The sequence below is a fragment of the Zeus faber genome (genome assembly GCF_960531495.2).
Source record: "Zeus faber genome assembly, chromosome: 15".
In the NCBI taxonomy this organism is placed as follows: Eukaryota; Metazoa; Chordata; class Actinopteri; order Zeiformes; family Zeidae; genus Zeus; species Zeus faber.
Window position 1 is genome coordinate 10,365,679 of NC_137194.1, and position 19,300 is coordinate 10,384,978.

The following is a 19,300-nucleotide window of genomic DNA, read 5'->3' on the forward strand; positions in this document are numbered from 1 at the left end:
ATGTGGTTGAGGTCTCGATAGAACAGGGATGTTTCAGACGTTTTGTTGTTCGAGTTTAATCAATATCGATCTCCATTTGGAGCATACATTAGTCAAAAACAGTTGTATATTGTACAGAAGTAGAAGAACATTGGCACAATTTGATTTGTGCTGGAGAAAGGTCTGGCTCAACCCACTGTCATTCTGGTATAGGGGGGAAAAAACGCTGTCTTGTTTTTTTTCTAAAAAACCAATCACAATCGTTTTTGGGCAGCCAGGGTACAGCGACGACGTACAGTGTCTGGTGGGAACTTGTTTCGGTGGAACCTTTACAGGAGGGGAGGAGAGCCCTGACGTTAAAATCCCTGCAAGGAAAAACAACAAAAAAACAAACGCCAAATAAAACAGTAAAAGACATAATGTTGACAATGTGATACGGCTTTACTAGTAAAAAAGACCAACAGCTGTTGTTTCTGAAATAGTCGCCCAATGCCATGGTTGATCCCAACAACCTACATCAGGCGAGCCAGTCTATTTGAACCCAGCTTCGCCTTCGCCGGTTGTCATTCGCATCCAGCACCTTGCGCCCCGTGGACCGGGAAGCGTTCACAGGTAACCTGAGCGGATGTTGCGCTGAAGAGAAACTGGGAAAACTGTCACTCGCAATGCGTTCATATCACCTATAACTTATAAGCTGTCTCCGAGGGAGTTTTCGCACGGAAGGAAGTTCTAAGAACCTTCGGTGACTGGTGACTAATATTCTGAAAGTTGAATAAGTCATAAAAACGGGAAATGAAGGTGAATAACTGATTTATTTACCTTTCCTAAGATGCCCTTGTGTTTCTAACACAAACCACAACAAATGTCACGCTCTCTTTACACACTTTACCTTCCTGAAAATGGCCTTGTTTGACCGTTCATACTGAAACTTTACATATCAGCCTGTGTCCGAATGGGGCGCTCGGCGTCCAGCCAGTCAGAGCACGGGATACTTGTGTCGGACGGACTCCTGGCCCGTCAGCCAACCACAGCGCGCGATTCGTGAAGCCTGGCCCGTCAGCCAACCGGAGCACGGGACACATGCATCGGACGGAAGCCTGGCCAATCCTGCCGTCGTCATAATGCAGAGGAGCGCGTCCCGCACACACCGTCAGTCTGGTCGCTGCTCCGCGTCGCTTTGGAGACGGTGTCGCGCCGCAAAATAGCGAGCGGAGCCCCTTCGTTCAGTCGACGCGTTTGCGGGGTCGACCCGCGTTATCTGCCGCTACCCGGGCGTGTGGTCCGCCTCTCGGTGCAGCGGGGAGGCAGCAGCGGCGCACACAAAGCGGCGGATCCGTGTCAGGACGGCGTTGCGTTGATGTCATCCCAGCCGGAGCGACCGTCAGTTTGTGGACGAGGCTAGACAAAAAAACACGGGACTCGCGTCAGAGAGACACACACACACACACACACACACACACACGCACGCACGCACAGGCGCACACACACACGCACCGAGGATGGGACTTTTGCTGCGCAGCATTCTGGTTTTTCTCTTCACTTTCGCCGTCGGCGGTTTGGGTTTCCGCGCTGGAACCGTACGCCGCGGAAACCCAGTTTTTAACACCAGATCTGGGACGTCGAAGGGCGCCAAGCCGGTGGAGAGGAGGTCTGTGCCTGCATGGCTGGACCCTGGACAGCACCGGCGGGGCAGGCGGAGTGCGGACGAAGGGGACACCTGTAAAGCTCTCCTGGGATCGGAGACCAAGTTGGCCGACAACACCCACAGCGTGAGTGTTCAGTATACACCTGTGCAGCGACCAGGCTCCACCTTAACACAGTGCGCAGGTGATGGGGTGCGGGAGGCTGCAGGCCCTCATTCAGTTATCCATTTGTTTTGACATAAATATCATTTAACTGCAAGCCAAAAGTCGTTTTTTTCTAAGAAAATGGTCGTATGTATATTTTACGTGCATCATAAATGCATTGCAATAAATTCATTGCAATACATTAAAATAATTGTTTTATTCTATTCCATTATGGACTTTATCTGGATCCTGGAGTTGTAATGCTGAGTGGCTATAGAACTATTTTTTTTCTTAATTCTGGGTACAGTGAGTATATTTAGGTGTGAATTAATCATATCTTCAATTCTTATTCGCATCACAGATTTGAGAGGGAATATTCCTCCGTAAAAGGCCAAACGACAAAATGCCACTATCTCCTTTCTCTGTGACCCGCCCTCCACCCGGATTGTTGACAGAGAGGCATAGTTGGAACCTTGTGACTGGCAGTGTGGTAGTTATTTTTTAATTGTAAGCAGCGTGAAAGCAAAAATAAACCAAGGGGATATACTGGAGGCTAAAGAGACAACTTCCCAGCATCAACGGGTTTGGCAGTGACCTGTGTGTAATGGATTTCACTTCCGTGTGCCAAGGAACCTGGATAAACCAGTCAAGCAAGCTTTCCGCAAGAAAGCAAAAAAACGAAATGCTCAGGTCAAGTCAGGATCCGGTTATCAGCACTTAGGCATGAAGGCACACTGCAATAAGGAAGGGGTTGCCAAACATTCAAGAAACAGCCCATAACCCAGTTTAATGATTACTGATCTCAGGGCCAATTTGAATAGCCTACAAGGGGCAAATAGACACATTGAACGGACCCTGTGATGCTTATTTGCTTGGATCCACATTGCCATTTTGTCATAGGCAGAAGAGTGAAACCCAAAATGCCTGTAAGTTGCCCAGGTATTCCCAGTATCACCCAAGCTGTTAATAGCTTAAAGTCACACGCTCTTACACAATTAGTGAGCATTAACATAGTGAATGACACTTGATGAGATTAGCGGCTCTAGTGTTGTGTGGAAGGCGACGTGTTCATAGCAAAAGTGAAAGTGTTTTCAACCAGGAACATGTTTTCAGCATAGGAACGTCTCCGAATAGTTCTGTCAGAGTGGAGATGGCTTTATTGACTTTCAAAACAAGACTCTTTGTTGGGATAGTTTTCTCTTGGTGAATTTAGTTTGAACTGCAATTCTGAATTACTGTGTAGGCTACTACTCAGCACTGGTAGAAACGGGGTGCTAGTCAAAGCAAAAACGTACTTTTTGCTGTTCGTAGTGCTAATAAATATGCTTACTTTACATGTGTAAGCATTGTGCATTGTTTATGGGTATTCAGGCAGTTTTTTTTTCCTCTAGTAAATACAGGCCCCTCTTCCACAAAAAGTAAATAAGAACATATCTACAATACATCTGTGCACTACAATTACATTTAGTAATATATTGTATTATGCCTTTATCATTTTAAATAAATATTGCTTTGCAATAACACCATTATGATCAGATACGGTCAGGTGATACGGTATAATTTATTATGATAATAGGTTATTTTTACTCAATATCAATATATAATATATCATAACATCTTCCTGTACATGCAAAGTCCAATGTGAAGGATCCATCAGAGGGTAAAGACATTGAGCTCTAATGTATATGGAAATGTAAAGTGAAATATCAGAATTTTCCAATTAATAATTTGGTCATCATTGATTTCGACTCAAATTGCATATCACAATACAACGTCTTGATATCATGATGACATGATCATTTGTCAAGACATTGTGATAGAAAAATGTAATAAATTGATACTTTATATAACAAATAGATCGTCATTTTAATGTTTTATATCTTCATAGCCGGTGTAGGCCTGTCCTGACATTGTCTTCGCTTATATACTTCAGCTTGTGTGACCTCACAAAATGTGCCTCTGGGTGGAGGTGCAGCTTCCAGAATGTTCTTAGCAACTTGTATTTCTCCGTAAACTTTCACTGATTTCACCTTATCAGAACACTCAATCTGTTTGTGAACAAATTTGAGGCGAGAAACAAGCAATCCAGTTGCTGAATCTTCACTCATATTAGATCTACGAGGCCTCATTTCATAGTTAGTTCCGACCTCCACCGCGGTGTCCGGAGCATTGAGGGGCTTGGACTTTTTGTTTTATTCAATTATGGAAACGTTAGAAAAAAAAAATACAAAAATAAATACATCTAGGGTTTTGTTTGGAGAAACAAAGAGCAGATTGCACACCGCAGCCTACGGCAGTCAACCTACCGTGGACACCCACACACAGAGAAACACACAGCCGAATAATTTTTGAAATGCTTGCATTTCCCCCGTTTGCAGTTTTGTCCCAGACATTTGGTATTAGCTCGTCTTTTCTTTTAAAAGATTTGTGCTGGTCTCTGCAGCCAACAACAGAGCACTTCCCATGCTGAGCTCTGAGCTTTGATGGCGGCGGGTCCCGGTGGGCGGTTCTACTTGTACTGAAGTGATGTATATCACTGCTATGACTGTTATCTGAAACAGACAGATCCCAAAAAACTGACTGGGTTGTCTTTTTTCACAGTGTGGGTGTTAGTAGGTCCGTCAGAGACCCAAATGTTAGGCGCACAAGCACTGAAATAGTGAGTTTTGCATTAAAGGTCCCCTTTCAACCACCACTCTTATCGGTTCATTTTTTATTTTTTAAGAGAAAAACTAAAAACAAATTAAGAGCAGAATCAACGCTGCTTTATTTTCTGTGAATAATGCATGGCGACAGCCCCCCCCCCCCCCCCACATCAATCTGTGCCAGTTAACAACAAACAGAAAAATACCCACGTGTAGTTTTGTTTTGTATGTTTTCTGACTGAATTTGATGTTTAATTAAAATGCATTTAATGTTACCTTATGGGATTATTATGGCAGTCAAAAACGGTGCATTTCTGTGTGTGTATGTGATGCACTTTTGCTAATGCACTTTTTCTTAAGTGTGCTTGTTCCTCCCATACATGCAAAAGACTGTTTGCACTTGTGGCAACGAGCGTGGTCGGCATCCGACGCTGGTGAAATTTAACCAGACTTTTGAGCGTTTTGAGTTCCAATCTTTGTAGCGCCGCGGCATGCGCTTCCGCTTTAAGATGGACCCGTCCGAAGGAAGGTTGCGAAGAGATCCGCAGCTGCAGTGTGTACGATCCGTCCATGCGTGACCACAAAAATAACCAGATGGCGTTGAATTCATGGAAGGAGATAGCGTCGTCTCTGTTCAAATATTTTCACTACGTTAACCGTAATAGTCGTAATGTTTATACAGACAATTTGCATCAAATCACGACTATATATTAAAAACTTAATTAATTGTACTGCTCTTTTCTCGTTATTCTAGTAATGTAGTCCTTCTGGGACTACTTGATAATGTTTACAGCACTTCTTTCAGTTTCCCCTGGTGGTTTGTGCACAGCGCCCCTGTCTTTCAAGAGAATATCACCACAGCATCTACACGGCGACGCACAGCTGCACGCCATGGGCTGCACGGCTTGCTCGCGGCGACTATAACAGCCTTAATTCTCCCTGCCGTTGTCACTCAGAGCAGGGTCTCCTTGTGCGTGTGAGAGCCAGGCAGAGGCAGCCGGCCCCGCCCCCCTCGCGCAGTATCTTTGTTCCGGTGATGGAGAGAGAGAGAGAGAGAGAGAGTGAGAGGAGAGATCTCTCTTCTGATAATAATAGCGAAAAATTAAATTTTAGTTTCTCCAATACCGTTAACAGTACCGGTAACCTCGGTTCTTATCGATGCTACGGCCTTTAATGATTACGCCCCGGGGCCCGTTAAATACCGGGTCCCGGTACCCAACCCAGCCCTACCTCCTAGTTTGTGTGATGTCATACTCGCGTCACAAAACAGCGCCCGACTCTCATCGTAGTAAAATCGGGCGGTTAACGGTCCCAGAGAGACTGAGGCAACGCTGCCTCGAAGTGTACGGTGTCATTTCTCTCCATATTTTGCCGAATAAATGTTGTTGCACTTAACAGAACGAGGGTCTCAGCTTGTTTCTGATAGCAAGGCGTTATCTCACCGACCACGCAGCGGAATTTCTCCGACTACATGAAATAAAATTATATTGATTTATTGAACATTTTGTTTAATTAATTGATTTATTTTCTTACTCCCATGGTATGCGACGACTTTATGCGTTAATAGGCCTTTGACCATGAATACACTTTCGGATGCTTTTCATGCTTCTTCATTCTCTTTTCCACCAGTACACCTTCAACGATCTCAGTGGATCCGTTTCCCTGGCCTGGGTGGGCGACGGCACAGGGGTGAGTGTTTGTCCGTGCAACGTGACCACCCAGTGGGTCGGTCATAGTGTACAGGGATGGGAATTATAGGACCCAGAATCGCGATTGTGGCGCCTCCCCTTGCGGCTGCCTGCGCGAGCACCTTGTGTCGATTACGCACATTTTGGTATTTTTTAGTATTTATAGAGCTTATTGTGCGTAATCACCGGGTGTCATGACATTTCACTGCATATATGTATGAACGTATGTATATGTATGTGACAAATAATCTCTTGAACTTGAACTTGAACTTGTGTTCACTTGACACGTAAATGACAGTATGAGCTCACTCACGGACACACATCAAATAATCAAATAATTCCTTGCTCATTTTTATTAAATCTGAATTTTGCTTCCTTTGCAGGTGATTCTGGCCTTGACCACCTTTCAGGTGCCGTTTTTCATGTTGAGATTTGGCCAGTCCAAACTCTACCGAAGGTGCGTCGTCTTATGATAGGATCTCATTATGTTACATATCTGTCACGCAATTTTCATATGAATCTATATCAATTTGTCTTCCAGTAACGACTATGGGAAAACATTTCTGGATGTAACCGGCCTAATAAACAACACCTTCATCAGAACGGAGTTCGGAATTGCCATCAGCCCGGAGAACTCTGGGAAAGTGAGTCATGATTTTCTGAATGACACAGAGTGAATGTTCATGGCACATATTTCACTGAGAGGATACTTACCTGAATGTTGAGTAAAGGGAATTATAGACTGCGGCTCCCTATCATGTCCTATGATAGGGATATCCCGATCAGTTTACTTTTGCTCAGGCTGTGGACATTGTATGCTCTGCCAACAAGGGCTGAACTGTTGTGACAGATTTTTGTCTTATCAATCTTACCAATGCAAACATTCCATTCTTTGTCTCCAAGGTGATCTTGACCGGAGATGTGTCCGGGACCCTTGGATCCAGGATCTTTGTCTCTGATGACTTTGGAAAGAGTTTCATCCACCATGACCTGCCCTTCATCCCTGTCATGCAGATCACATACAACCCTCATGATGCCAGCGTGTTACTGGTCATCAGCAACGATGTAAGGAGTGTGTGTGTGTGTGTGTGTGTGTGTGTGTGTGTGTGTGTGTGTGTGTGTGTGTGTGTGTGTGTGTGTGTGTGTGTGTGTGTGTGTGTGTGTGTGTGTGTGTGTGTGTGTGTGTGTGTGTGTGTCTAATCTAAATCTCTCATGAGCATTAATCCATGAATTACTTCACTATATTAAATTCCTATTTCCTGCAAAGGATCATTATTGTCACAACCAGGAAGAATACTGCTAGTCAATGATTTGCGAATGGTTTTAATTGGGGAATATTAATGGAGGCTTCGGACACTTAACGAAACTCAGGAAATTGTTAAATCTTTTCGCATTAAGTTCAATGTGCTCCCTCAACCAAGAGGTCTGATTTGTGTCCCTATAGAATGAGCTGTGGCTGTCGGAAGACTTTGGGGGCAGCTGGAGGAAGATCCATGACATGGTGTGCCTCGTCAAGTGGTGAGCAGCGCTGCTTATCTGTTGTGGAGCGCACAGGTCACACGCTGGGAATGAGTCAACGCAAACAACTGGTTGTTATCTCTTGCCTTGTGTACTTTCTTAACAAGGCCATAAAACAATATTTGATATTCTGAAGCGTCCCGAGTCTCAACATCAACCATCAGAGCGCCAGCGCCAAGCCTCAAGAGGATGCGGAAATCAAACTTATCAGTCCTGTTCAGAGTCCAGGAAATTGCTTAAAGACTCGAGCTATCGGTTGTGTATTGTTATGCTTCTTAGCGTGACTTCCTCCTACGAGAACGTCATTTGAGGTCTTCGGGAGAAGGTGGGCGTTCAGTCTTCTGACAGACATGAGATTGAGTGTGTACCATGTGCCTGAGGGCAAAATATGTTTGTCAGTGCTTGGCAAATGTCTATGATCCAAAGTTTAGGCAAAAAAATCCTTTCTACCGTCTCGATGAGAGACTCGCTGGTAAGTCCTCGGATTTGAATTACGATTGATCACTTAAGGACAAACGCGCGCAGAACTAGGCAACCACAGTTTTTCTCACGTAGTTATTTCCTGGTATGCATCGTTAAACGAGGGCGCCGGGGCGCAGTGGCGGAGCGGCCCTGCTTAACGACACGCACGCTCTCACGCAGCCTTTTATAGCGTCCCGCGAGGCCTCGACTTAATATGAATAGTCCATGGGAAAAACGGGTCAAACAGAACTGGAGCAGGGGTTGTCTCGAGTCACAACACAGCGCAGGAGCAAAGTACATGTTTGGAAAGGGCAAGGCTGCACGCCACTCGCTGAGACACGGCATGTGACACCGCGGCGAGGCCAAGCGCCGGGTTCGCTCTGCCGCCGGTCTGCGGGAAGGTGCTGTTTGTGCTTCCTCGGTCTGTTTCCATGCAACAGTGTCGCGGATGGTCGCCACGAAAACAAACCGCTCTCATTGGGCGTCGAATACATGGCACTTGGCCAATGCTCAGCCGGCCAGAAACGCCGTGAATAATAGCTGCTGAATTTGAAACCGCCAACTTGTTTTGCCGAGCGTCGCACACGGCGTCGCCTTCACAATGCATCTCAACCTATTATGGAAATTATGTGAGTAAGGAAATAATGATGAAGGAAATTTTAAACGTGGGTATGAAATGTTCCTTTTCTGCAGGAAATGTTTGGTCATTTGATATTTCTCCTGAGTTCCATGTCGTTGTGGACTTAGAACACTGAATGATCAGATGTAGGATGACATGAAATAATGATGACATACGGACTAATACTTTTTGACGCTAAAAGCTCAACAACAGTAAATGTTTGTTCTGTGTACATAGCCTTACCTCTCTGAGCTGATGGGTAAGGGGAAGGCTTATGAGCGTTTCTCTTTGATTCCAGGGGGCCACAAAACACCATCTTCTTCACCTCAAACCTCAACGGATCCTGCAGTGAGTCACGCAAATACGAAACAAATTTGATATAAATCACATTTAAAATCAGAGATATTTATTCAATATATCAAAGCCGTAATTATTAATATAAATTGGCAGAGATTGTAAAATAAACCAGTAACATAATAATAATAATAATAATTAATAATAATAGTAACCTTTATTTGTATCGTACCTTTCATACATTCATTGTAACTAAAGGTGATAAGTGTAAGCCAAACTTATAAGGATCTAATATGTTATGTTATATTTTGCTTCAGACGACCGGGGGATGCTGGACCTGAAGCGAACGACAGACTATGGCAAAAGCACCAAAACTGTGGCCAGTAAGATTTTCTCCTTTGGGCTGGGCGGACGCTTCCTCTTCGCGTCTGTGATGACGGGCAAGGTTGGTACGAGCTCAGATCATCAGGGAACAAGGGAAACGTAATCGATGTACAAGAGGCACAATATTGGTCCTTTACATCTGTGCATACATTCAAGATTCAAGAGGTTCATTTGTCACATACATATACATACTTTCATACATATATGCAGTGAAATGTAAGGACACATACATGAGGACACGCCTCAGTCCACTCGCTTTAACAACAGACGTGTGGAAGAAGAGGTTCCAGGGCCGGACAAGTCAATGAATAAATGAGCAAGTATATGAGTATACTCTTACTGGCAAAGATGTCCTGGAATTATATGTTCAAATTTCAGAGATTTGGCTCAGTTTCTTCTCAGTTCATAAACTAGGTGAAATAATGTGGCCGAATGATGCACATGATTAGTCACTCATGATTAACTGAGATGGTCGGTATTGTTTGTGAAAGAAAGGGTTTGACGTTATCTAACATCAGATATCCTATCGAATATTTTAATGCCGGAACAGTTTTGATGAATGACTGTTGTACGGCGTCACCTCTTTTCATTGATTTGAATTTATTTGATTGTGCTATTTCATGCTCCCCTCCCATCCCTTTTTTATGTGTTATTCCTTTTTCCAACCCTTTCTTACCTGCCCTCTTCCTGGCTGTGTGTGCAGGGCACGTTGAGGATGATCCACGTGTCTGTGGACCAGGGCGAGGTCTGGAACATGGCCCAGCTGCCCCCTGTTGGCCACGAGCAGTTCTACTCCATCTTGGCCGCCAACGACGAGATGGTCTTCATGCATGTGGACGACCTGGGAGGTGAGTCATTTATTGGTGTGTTTGTTTGTTCCTTGATATTTTCATTTTGTTTATTAAAATCCAAAAGGAAACACTGTATTTCCACGTGTCAGGTAGGTGTTTTTAAAATTGCCCCTTTCAAGCCATTCAGCTGTCAAAGCCGCTCTGTAGTACATCTTTATAATATATGAAGTTAATTTCATTATTCCCTACAGATACAGGATTCGGGACCATTTATGTGTCAGACGACCGCGGCACCGTGTACTCCAAATCCCTGGAGCGCCACCTTTACACCACCACAGGGGGTGACACCGACTTCACCAACGTCACCTCTCTGCGGGGAGTCTTCATCACCAGTGTCCTGGCTGAAGGTAGACACACACACACACACACACACACCTAAAGCAGGCCTGTGCTTAACCTGTCTAGAAACACACACATTCAGAGCTTCTCCATTTCACACCGAGGTCCCTAATGTAAATATTTGATCAGCTTCTCGGTGTGGGGTGAGCGGCCTCCCCCGTCTCTTGGACAGAAGGACCATTCCCTCACCCGCTTTCCAAACCGAATCGCCTCCCAGCTTCTCCGCTATCGCCCAGTGAAAACTCCTGTCTTGTTTTCCCAGATGGTTCTGTGCAGTCCGTGGTGTCCTTTGACCAGGGAGGGGAGTGGGTGCCCCTGCAGAAACCAGCCAACAGCAAGTGCGACGCCACGGCCAAAGACCCGGACAAGGCAAGCGAGGGGAGAAGCGCGTGGCGGCGAGGGCAGTGCTTAGCAACACGACGATGCTCCTGAAATTTTGATTTGATTTCATTCAGCGGCATGATCACAGAGGAACTGCGTATAGTATGTATCCAACTCAATTTACTTATTAACCGCCAGCGATGTTTCTGTCCCTACAGTGCAGTCTCCACATCCATGCAGCCTACAGCACCGCCATGAAACTCAATATCCCCATGCTGCCGCTAACCGAACCCAACGCTGTCGGCCTCATTATAGCGCACGGTAAAATACGATGAATGTGATCCTGGTGTCACTTTATTTTTATTTATTTATTTATTTATTTTCAAACGGTGGATTTGCACTGGAAATGCTTTGTATTTGGAGGTTGATTGGCTTTCACCCACATTCCGTCCCCAGGGAGTGTCGGCGACGCCATCTCAGTGATGAAGCCTAACGTGTACGTGTCTGACGACGGCGGCTACACGTGGCTGAAGGCCCTGAAAGGGCCGCACCACTACGCCATCCTGGACTCCGGGGGTCTGCTGGTGGCCGTCGAGCACAGCGCCACCCAACCCATCAACCAGATCAAGTCAGTACCATTGGGAGAGTTTGGACACAGAGATATTCCTTGGGGTTTGGTTCTTGTCGGACCTCGCAAAGTGATTTGATTTTTTTTTTTCTTTTATCTTGTTTTGTCTTGTTCATGGTATTTGCATGTGGGGTTCTCCCGACAAGGTTTTCCACCGACGAGGGGCAGTGCTGGAGCGTGTACAACTTCACCAAAGAGCCGATCCACTTCACGGGGCTGGCGTCGGAACCGGGAGCGCGCTCCATGAACGTGAGCATCTGGGGCTACAGGGACTCCCTCATCAGCCAGTACTGGGTCTCTGTCACCGTCGACTTCAGGGAGCTGCTCACCAGAGACTGTGAGCGAATCTGACGCAACTTCGATCCGTTCTGTTCATTTCGCATTTTATCTATAACTATCAATGGATATGAAGCAAGTACATTGTATTTAAGATAACGTCATTGTTAATCCATGATAAAGAGATACCAGTTAGTTTAAACCTTATTGCATTTGTTTAAGGCGGGGACAAAGACTACGTGCAGTGGTTGGCCCATTCCGATGACATAAGCGACCCCAACGACGGCTGCATTCTGGGGTACAAAGAGAAATTCCTGCGCCTGAAGAAAGACTCTGTTTGCTGGAACGGGCGTGATTTCCAGGTCAACCCCGAGCCGACTCCCTGCCTGTGCACGCTGGATGACTTCTTGTGGTATGGCTTTTCATTTGGGAAATCAGATTGATCTACCGAGTCACTGTGTTTAAATGACTTGGATTTCCTTTCGCTGCGCTGACGTCTTTTTTATTATTGTTATTTTTTTTTTTTTCCTCCACTCACTGAAGTGACTTTGGATACTACCGTAAGGAAAACAGCTCTGAGTGCGTGGAGCAGCCGGACCTCAAAGGTCACATTCTGGAGTTCTGTCTGTACGGAAAGGAGGAGAAGCTGCAGACCAGTGGGTAAGTTCGAAATCATGACCTCCTTTTATCCGAAACTCTGAATTTGCCGTGAGCGTGGCGGTCGATCGTGACAAAATTCCCCAGGTCCAGATCATAAAACCGCCAATGCTCTTCTCCCTTCCGCAGCTACCGGAAAATTCCTGGAGATAAATGTGAGGGAGGACAGATGCCGGAACGCAAGGAGATTGACCTCAGCAAGAGATGTGTCAGCGACCTGCTCAGCTCAGAGCTACGTGTAGGTCCCTCTCTATCATAGTTGATGCCAATCACACAATCCACTCTTTGTGTTTCTCTTTGCATCATCATGCTGCACAGTTCCTTTTTGTGGAGTTTCTGACAGGCCTCAGCGTCCCTGAAGGTTTTCTTTTGTTTATCCGTTTCTACTGCAGCGCCACTAACTCATTATGTTGCTTTTCCTTCCGCAGTCAGACACTCATTCCTCCAAGTCCGCCGCCATCACAGTCACAGTCGTCATCGTCCTGGTGCTCAGCGTTGTAGCTGGGGTCTTCTTTGTCAAGAAGTATGTCTGTGGTGGAAGGTCAGTGATGTGTCCTCGATGCGTAACCTCCGTCTACCCTCTCTGAAAGCCTGTGTGTGTGCCTGTGTCCCTGATGTAAAGGGAGGCGAGGCTCTCTCCTGATTCCTCACCCGCGCACGGCTGGTGTTTTGCAGGTTCCTGGTCCACAGGTACTCCGTGCTGCAGCAGCACGCCGAGGCCAGCGGCATCGATGGGGTGGACGACCCACTGGAGACCAACCACGCTCAGAACGGCAAGGTGGAGTTCCACGACGACTCAGACGAGGTACGATCTCTCTCTCTCTCTCTCTCTCTCTCCCTCCCTCTCCCTCTCCCTCTCCCTCCCTCCCTCCCTACCTCCCTCTCCGCCTCAGACTGGAACAGGGTGACACGGAGTGGAATATGTTCCTGGGCCACAGGTCATACAACACATATGTATCACTCTAAATCAACAAGTTATGATTTAGAAAGCCAATGATATGAGTTATAAATTTTAGCTTTCTTTTGAGATTTTGAACTTTTAGAATGCCACTAGGTCTGTTTTCTCCCCTGCTCGGCTCCACGGTGTCATCTGTGTTTTCCTCTTTGTTTCTCCACTCAGGACCTACTTGAATAACAGACGTCCTGCAGAGCTGCAGGTTTTTAGTGGACACCGCGTGGCCGGCCACTGTCCCGTCACTATTTTGTCCCCAGCTACAGTTTCCTTTCATCTCTTAGCGTGACCTTTGGCCTCCGCTGGCAGACTGAGTCTGTGCCATCGATGAGGTTTCCAATGACTGTACCTGGTTCCATGGGACAGACGGAGGCTCGAAGAGGACTAAGCAGCAGAGCAGTGCTGTTGCTTCAGCTATCGATTCTGTCGATTGAGATCTTTTATCTTAAAGCGGACCTATTATGCTCCTTTTCACCAAGTTAAAATACTGTGTGGTCTCTGGGGTCCCCAAAACATGTTTTCAAAGTTTTATGCTGAAAATACCAACCAGATTATGCATTGGAGCCATTCTAGCACGCATCCCATCCACCCTGTCTGAAAACGGGCTGTTTCAGTGGGAGGAGCCACCCTCCTGAAGGCCCTAGTTCTGTGAGCCAATGGCTTTTGAGCATGGCTTCTGGGTTTCATTCTATTTACTCCATAAACCTTCACTGTTTCATCTGTTTCTGAACAAATTTGAGGTGAGAAATAAGCAATAGTTACTGAATCTTCACTCGTTAGATCTACAAGTCCTCATTTAAAAGTTTGTTCCAACTTTCAGCAACTTTCACCACGGTGTCCAGAGCAGCATGGAGCTTGGAACAGTGTGGGATACGGCAGATTTTTTATTTGGTATCATTCAGTTACAGAAACGTCGGAAAATAAAATAAAATTAATAAATTAAATACATCTACGGTTTTGTTTGGAGAAACGCGGAAATCGGCTCGCACACCGCAAGATGGGCAGTTGGTATTAATTCCTCTTGCCTTTAAAAGATTTGTGCTGGTCTCTGCAGCCAACAGTGCAGTTCCCACGCTTGGCTCTTAGGTTCGATACAAGCGGGTCTGGTGGCATTCCGCTCATGGGTGGAATTAATCAGATGGAGGGCTACTTTTTAGAATAACACCCATGGTGGCGTGTATCAGGAGTAGCAAACCTGAACGGCTCGTTTCAGGACATGTTTTCTGACATAGGCAGCTCCCAATAAACTGACTGTGTTGTTTTTATTTCACGGTGTGTTAGTAGGCCCATCAGAGACCCAAATGTCTGTGCACAAGCACTGAAAAAGTGAGTTTTGCATAATAGGTCCCCTTTAACATTTCAAGTCGTTTCTTTTTCCCCGTTCTGAATGTCGGAATGATGCGGTGATTTAGGCTGGTGACGGAGACGGGCTTTGAAGCCAACATTTTTAAAAAAATATGCCTCCTTATCGACCGCTAAGGGTTCTGTCCCTCACTTCTAGCGAGTGTTGCTGTGGATAACCTCCATTTCTGTTCTGGACTTGTGTTCTCCTCTTTCCTCCTCTTTATGCACTTGTACATCAGCCCCCTTTTACTTTCCCACTATGGGAGGCATTTCCCCTGGGAACGTGTTTGAAGTTGCTGTTGATTGCTGTGGCTTGGTTAATAATTCCTCCTGGCCGCTCCCAAGTCTTATCCTTACCTTTGCTTAAGTATTTGTCAAAGTGATAGAACGTCGCTGGAAACCACAGTTTCCATGATGTTTGAGAGCAATAACATGTTTAGATACTTTGTATCAGCACAAGATTCACACATTTTCATCTTTCTGATAATTCACTTTTGGCAAGCGTTGCTTTATGACTTCATACCAAATTCACCAATATCTATGAAGGATAATTAAGTGTTTCCAGTTGGAGACAAAGTTTAGTTTAAAATAGTGTCTGCAGTTGAAACTGCTTAAAGCACAAGGTCCTTTGTACAAGAAACATTTGAAGTATGTTTAAAAAAAAAAAAAAAAGTTTTGACTAATGATTAATGTGATAAGACTGTATACTGTATATATTGCTACTGTACTTTGTTACATATATAATTTGTTATAACTACCTGAGCAGTTTTTGAATTTGCAAATACTTTTCAACTTATTCAGCAAATTGAATCAAATCAGTAATAACTTGTCAAACACTGAGCTATTTTGCAACACACACTTTTATGTGAAAGGAAACAGGCAATGCATTAGAGGACAAAACTTAGAAGCGATATGAAGTAAGTTATTTTAATGCAGTTTTATTGATCGAATGACATTTTGGGTTAGTGCCAGAATGACAATATTGTTTTGCTCTAAATGAAAATTTGATTAATGCATTTTGTAGAAATCACAGGGTTACTCAAGAATTTATTAAGGCCATTTTATTTTACTGTATTTTCGCGGAGTGTGTGTGTGTGTGTGTGTGTGTGCGTGTGTGTGCGTGTGCGTGCGCACACAGTATATATCAGGAATGGCCAATGCTTTAACCGAATTGTGTATGGCATCCACTCCAATGGGATTTTTTGCTTCCCTTGCACAATTGTTTTATCTTCGTTTCGTCTTCAATGCATTGCTTCCAGATGGAGGTTGTTTGTCAAGAGCAGGTTCAGTAGAATGCAGTAAAAGTGAAAAGGTTTGGATGTGTCTATACAAGTGCCTGCTTGGAGATAGGATGGAAGCGATCTCAAAGGTGCTGACGATCACTTCCAGCTCTTGTGCCACTAGTTAAATCAAGCAGTCAACAGACCTGTAGTTGTGCTTTTAAAGTAGGTATATGCTCAGTTAACTTTTTTTTTTTTTCCTCCAAGCAGAACATTTGTTTCACACAAGCTCTCATTGATGTTGATTGCATGTTTATTTCCAGGAATAATACATTTTAAATTGACTTCATTTCCAATGAAAGAATCCATAGAAATTGGGGGGAAAAAACAGGCTATTTTAACCCAGCTGTCCTCTTTGCCATGTCTCATGTCTTCAGAGACATCAGGCTGACCTTTGACCTTCTGTCCTGAAATAATGAAGACCCGGAAAGTGCGGATACCAAGTTATGTTGCTGTTAGACACTGATTAGAAAGACACTATTCTTATTTAATGAGTCTGCTTTAATGAAGAGGTTTAAAATGCAAAATGAACGAGTCATCATGATGGTGCTGTAAATATGCAATGTTACATCTTTTTACCTGTTAAGTTTCTCTCTTCTGAACTGTATATTTGAGGCAGTTTGCTTTGGGTTTAAAAATAAATTAACATTCATCTCACCTCATATTTTTCATGTGTTTCACTCACAGCAGATGATACTGGGGAAGACAGCCTGAAAATAAATGCTTGGTCTGACACGTCAGGGTTGTCAATTGCTGTTCACGAAACAATGTAAAGAGATTTAAAATCTGGATAGCGTAGAAGCAAAGTTCCAAATTCCTAATGGTTATGTTTCCTATATCCTAATTTCCCTTACTGTTCATGTAAGTCTCGTCTGGATATCTCATATAGGGACGTGCGTTTTTAGCCTCTAAACTAAAAGATACTCAGTGTTCCTGTTAACTCACGTGTTTGTGGCCAAAGTGTTAGATAAAAAAAAGAGATGTAAAGACTGATATATGATATGATATGAGTTGAGCGATCAGACCGTCAGGCGACACAAGACACCCGGCGTGAAGCAACAACCTTGGAGGCTGAGTCTCTGTTTTATCTTTCCGGTATAAACCGCTCTTTTTGTTCCAGCTCGGGGAAAGATTCTAGAAGCCAGTGGATACACACGAGGGGCTTTACACGTGTATGTTTGTTGCAACCATTTTTTTATTATTATAATAAATGGATAAATATGATTATATAACCCAATAATCAAAACCAATTAAACCATTTCAACCATGGCGAAAAACTGTCTTACAAGTTCAATATACTGTCGCCCTGACAAGTCAAGAGTGTCAGCTGACTGAATGTAAAATGTTTTGAACTTAAATCTCAAAAACAAGGTTCAGCCATTACCTGCCGATTGATCATGATTTGTAATATGAATGATTTGTAATATGACGCAAGAGTATAAAGTGCATAAATAAGTTTCCTTTCAATCCAGGCACATTTGGCTACAATTAACACTCATAACAGGTTGATCACATTTTGCACCGCAAAGATTATGATCGACCAGTATCGTACCCAAATATAATTACAATCTAAAAAGAAAACCTGGTGAATACTGGGAAGTAGGCTACACTCAGATTCTGTACAAAAAGTTGCCTTCTGCGTCAAAGAAATCTTTCCTAACTTGCACCACGGGAGAGGGCTCTGCCGTTCGCATAAACTCTTCCAGTTCCTTCTCAGAAAACACGCGTCCATCCCAGCTCTCCCCATCCTCGCTTTCCGACTCAAAAGCATCGTCTTCGCCAACACCGGCTTCCTCGGGCGTCGAGGCGAGAGAAGCATGTCCGCCGGAGGCTGCTGCTGCTGGAACGGGGAGCCGGGGGTTGAGGGAAGCAGGGACAGCGCCACTCGCCGCCGGGCCTCCTGAGCTTTCCCGAGCTCTGGACACCGGAGTCCGGCCGGCCAAGCTGACCAGAGCTCCAGGAGGACTTCCAGCGGGCAACATGGCCGACGCAACGTTCTGACCAGGCAACTGTGGTCCGCCTTGCCCCGCCCCCCCGCCCGGGGGCAGACGCTGCGGACTCAGTCCAGCCGGTATCTTAGCGTCTTGCTTAGCTTTCCTCTCAGGAGTCTGGGTGAATTTGCTCCGGAGAACTCTAGAGATGACGTCCGTGGTGACGGAGAAGCCCTTGGCCAGGCGCTCCACCGTCCACTCCTCCGGCTGCTCCCGCCGCAGATACCTGGCGGGACGGGTAAAAATCAGAGGATAGTTTGTTCAAATGAACTCGGTACACGGCGCATTGTCAAATATTTCCTGTATCAGTTATAATAGTTCATCATCAGAATGGTTTTCTACACCAAGCGGCTCTGACCTGATCTGCTCCATCGCGTCCCAGCTGAGTCTCCTCTCCGGGGCTCCTGGTGGGGTCATCTGCCTCCTGACGGTGTGGTATTTCACAGCCCTCCTCCACTTCTTATCCTCACTGAGAAGAAGATATAAACAGAGAGAAGGGCGCGATAGTTTTACGATGAACGGAGTACGGCGCGCCTACTCTGCGTATCGGTTCTGCTTCTTCTTACCGGAGTACGGCCTGGATCTTGTCCTCTATGTCTTCCATGTCGGGCTCGGCTTCAAACGTCTCACGGTTTCCATTTGCTCTCCCGTTTGCGCCTCTCTCCGCGAAGCCCTGTCCCGTCGGGGCTCCGGCGTCTCTGCGGGCAAAGCGGCGGCTCCCTCCAGGAACTGAGGGGACGAGCGGCCGAGCCCCGCGCCCGCAGAGCTGGGACAGCGCCCGGAGAGCCATGCTCAGGGTCCGAGGGTTTCGTGTCCAATCTGGAGGGACGAATTAGGCTCCAAGCGGAGTAGGCAGACTGGCGTACACACGCTAACCTAACGCCGTGGACGACAACTGACCGCACGCGGAGGTCCTTCAGCCGTCCGTGCGAGCGGCCATTAGAAGAGTCGTCCGCTGCCCCCCTCCGAAGAGCTTCCGGGTCGTCCGACCGGACGCTTGTCGTCGTAGTGCTGCCCCCTGCTGTTCAGTTAGGGAGTGCGCCTCCTACCGCGCTCCTTTATCGAAAAGAAATAATAATAATAATAATAATAATAATAATAATAAATAAACATAATGTGCTGAAAAAAGCTCCGTCTGATGATTAGTATATATATATATATATATATATGAGCTGGGCTGTATTCTCACAATGTATTGCGACTTCAATCATTAAAAGGTAATTTATACAGAGGTGTATTGTTTTTTTTTTACGTTTTCTTTATATAGCCTTTCTATTTCTATCTA

The 19,300-nt window shown here is 45.3% G+C and overlaps 2 protein-coding genes across 2 annotated transcripts; one reads left to right on the top strand and one right to left on the bottom strand.

Annotated features, from left to right (window-relative positions):
- Nucleotides 1-1,223: 1,223 nt before the first annotated feature.
- sort1b (sortilin 1b) lies at nt 1,224-16,681 on the top strand. The gene is made up of 20 exons (XM_080014953.1): nt 1,224-1,748; nt 6,041-6,100; nt 6,483-6,556; nt 6,641-6,743; nt 7,003-7,164; nt 7,544-7,617; nt 8,997-9,046; nt 9,310-9,437; nt 10,080-10,224; nt 10,419-10,574; nt 10,829-10,935; nt 11,106-11,208; nt 11,344-11,515; nt 11,662-11,852; nt 12,014-12,203; nt 12,335-12,451; nt 12,578-12,686; nt 12,877-12,989; nt 13,124-13,253; nt 13,569-16,681. Exons 1-20 carry the CDS (start codon nt 1,479-1,481, stop codon nt 13,581-13,583), a joined length of 2,469 nt encoding a protein of 822 aa, XP_079871079.1. The 5' UTR covers nt 1,224-1,478; the 3' UTR covers nt 13,584-16,681.
- Nucleotides 16,682-17,201: 520 nt separating this feature from the next.
- On the bottom strand, nt 17,202-18,962 carry ngrn (neugrin, neurite outgrowth associated). Its single transcript, XM_080014954.1, has 3 exons — nt 18,582-18,962; nt 18,374-18,484; nt 17,202-18,241 (listed from the first exon to the last, which is right to left on the bottom strand). The coding sequence occupies exons 1-3, from the start codon at nt 18,803-18,805 to the stop codon at nt 17,635-17,637; spliced, it is 942 nt and encodes a 313-aa protein (XP_079871080.1). The 5' UTR covers nt 18,806-18,962; the 3' UTR covers nt 17,202-17,634.
- Between the last annotated feature and the right edge of the window lie 338 nt (nt 18,963-19,300).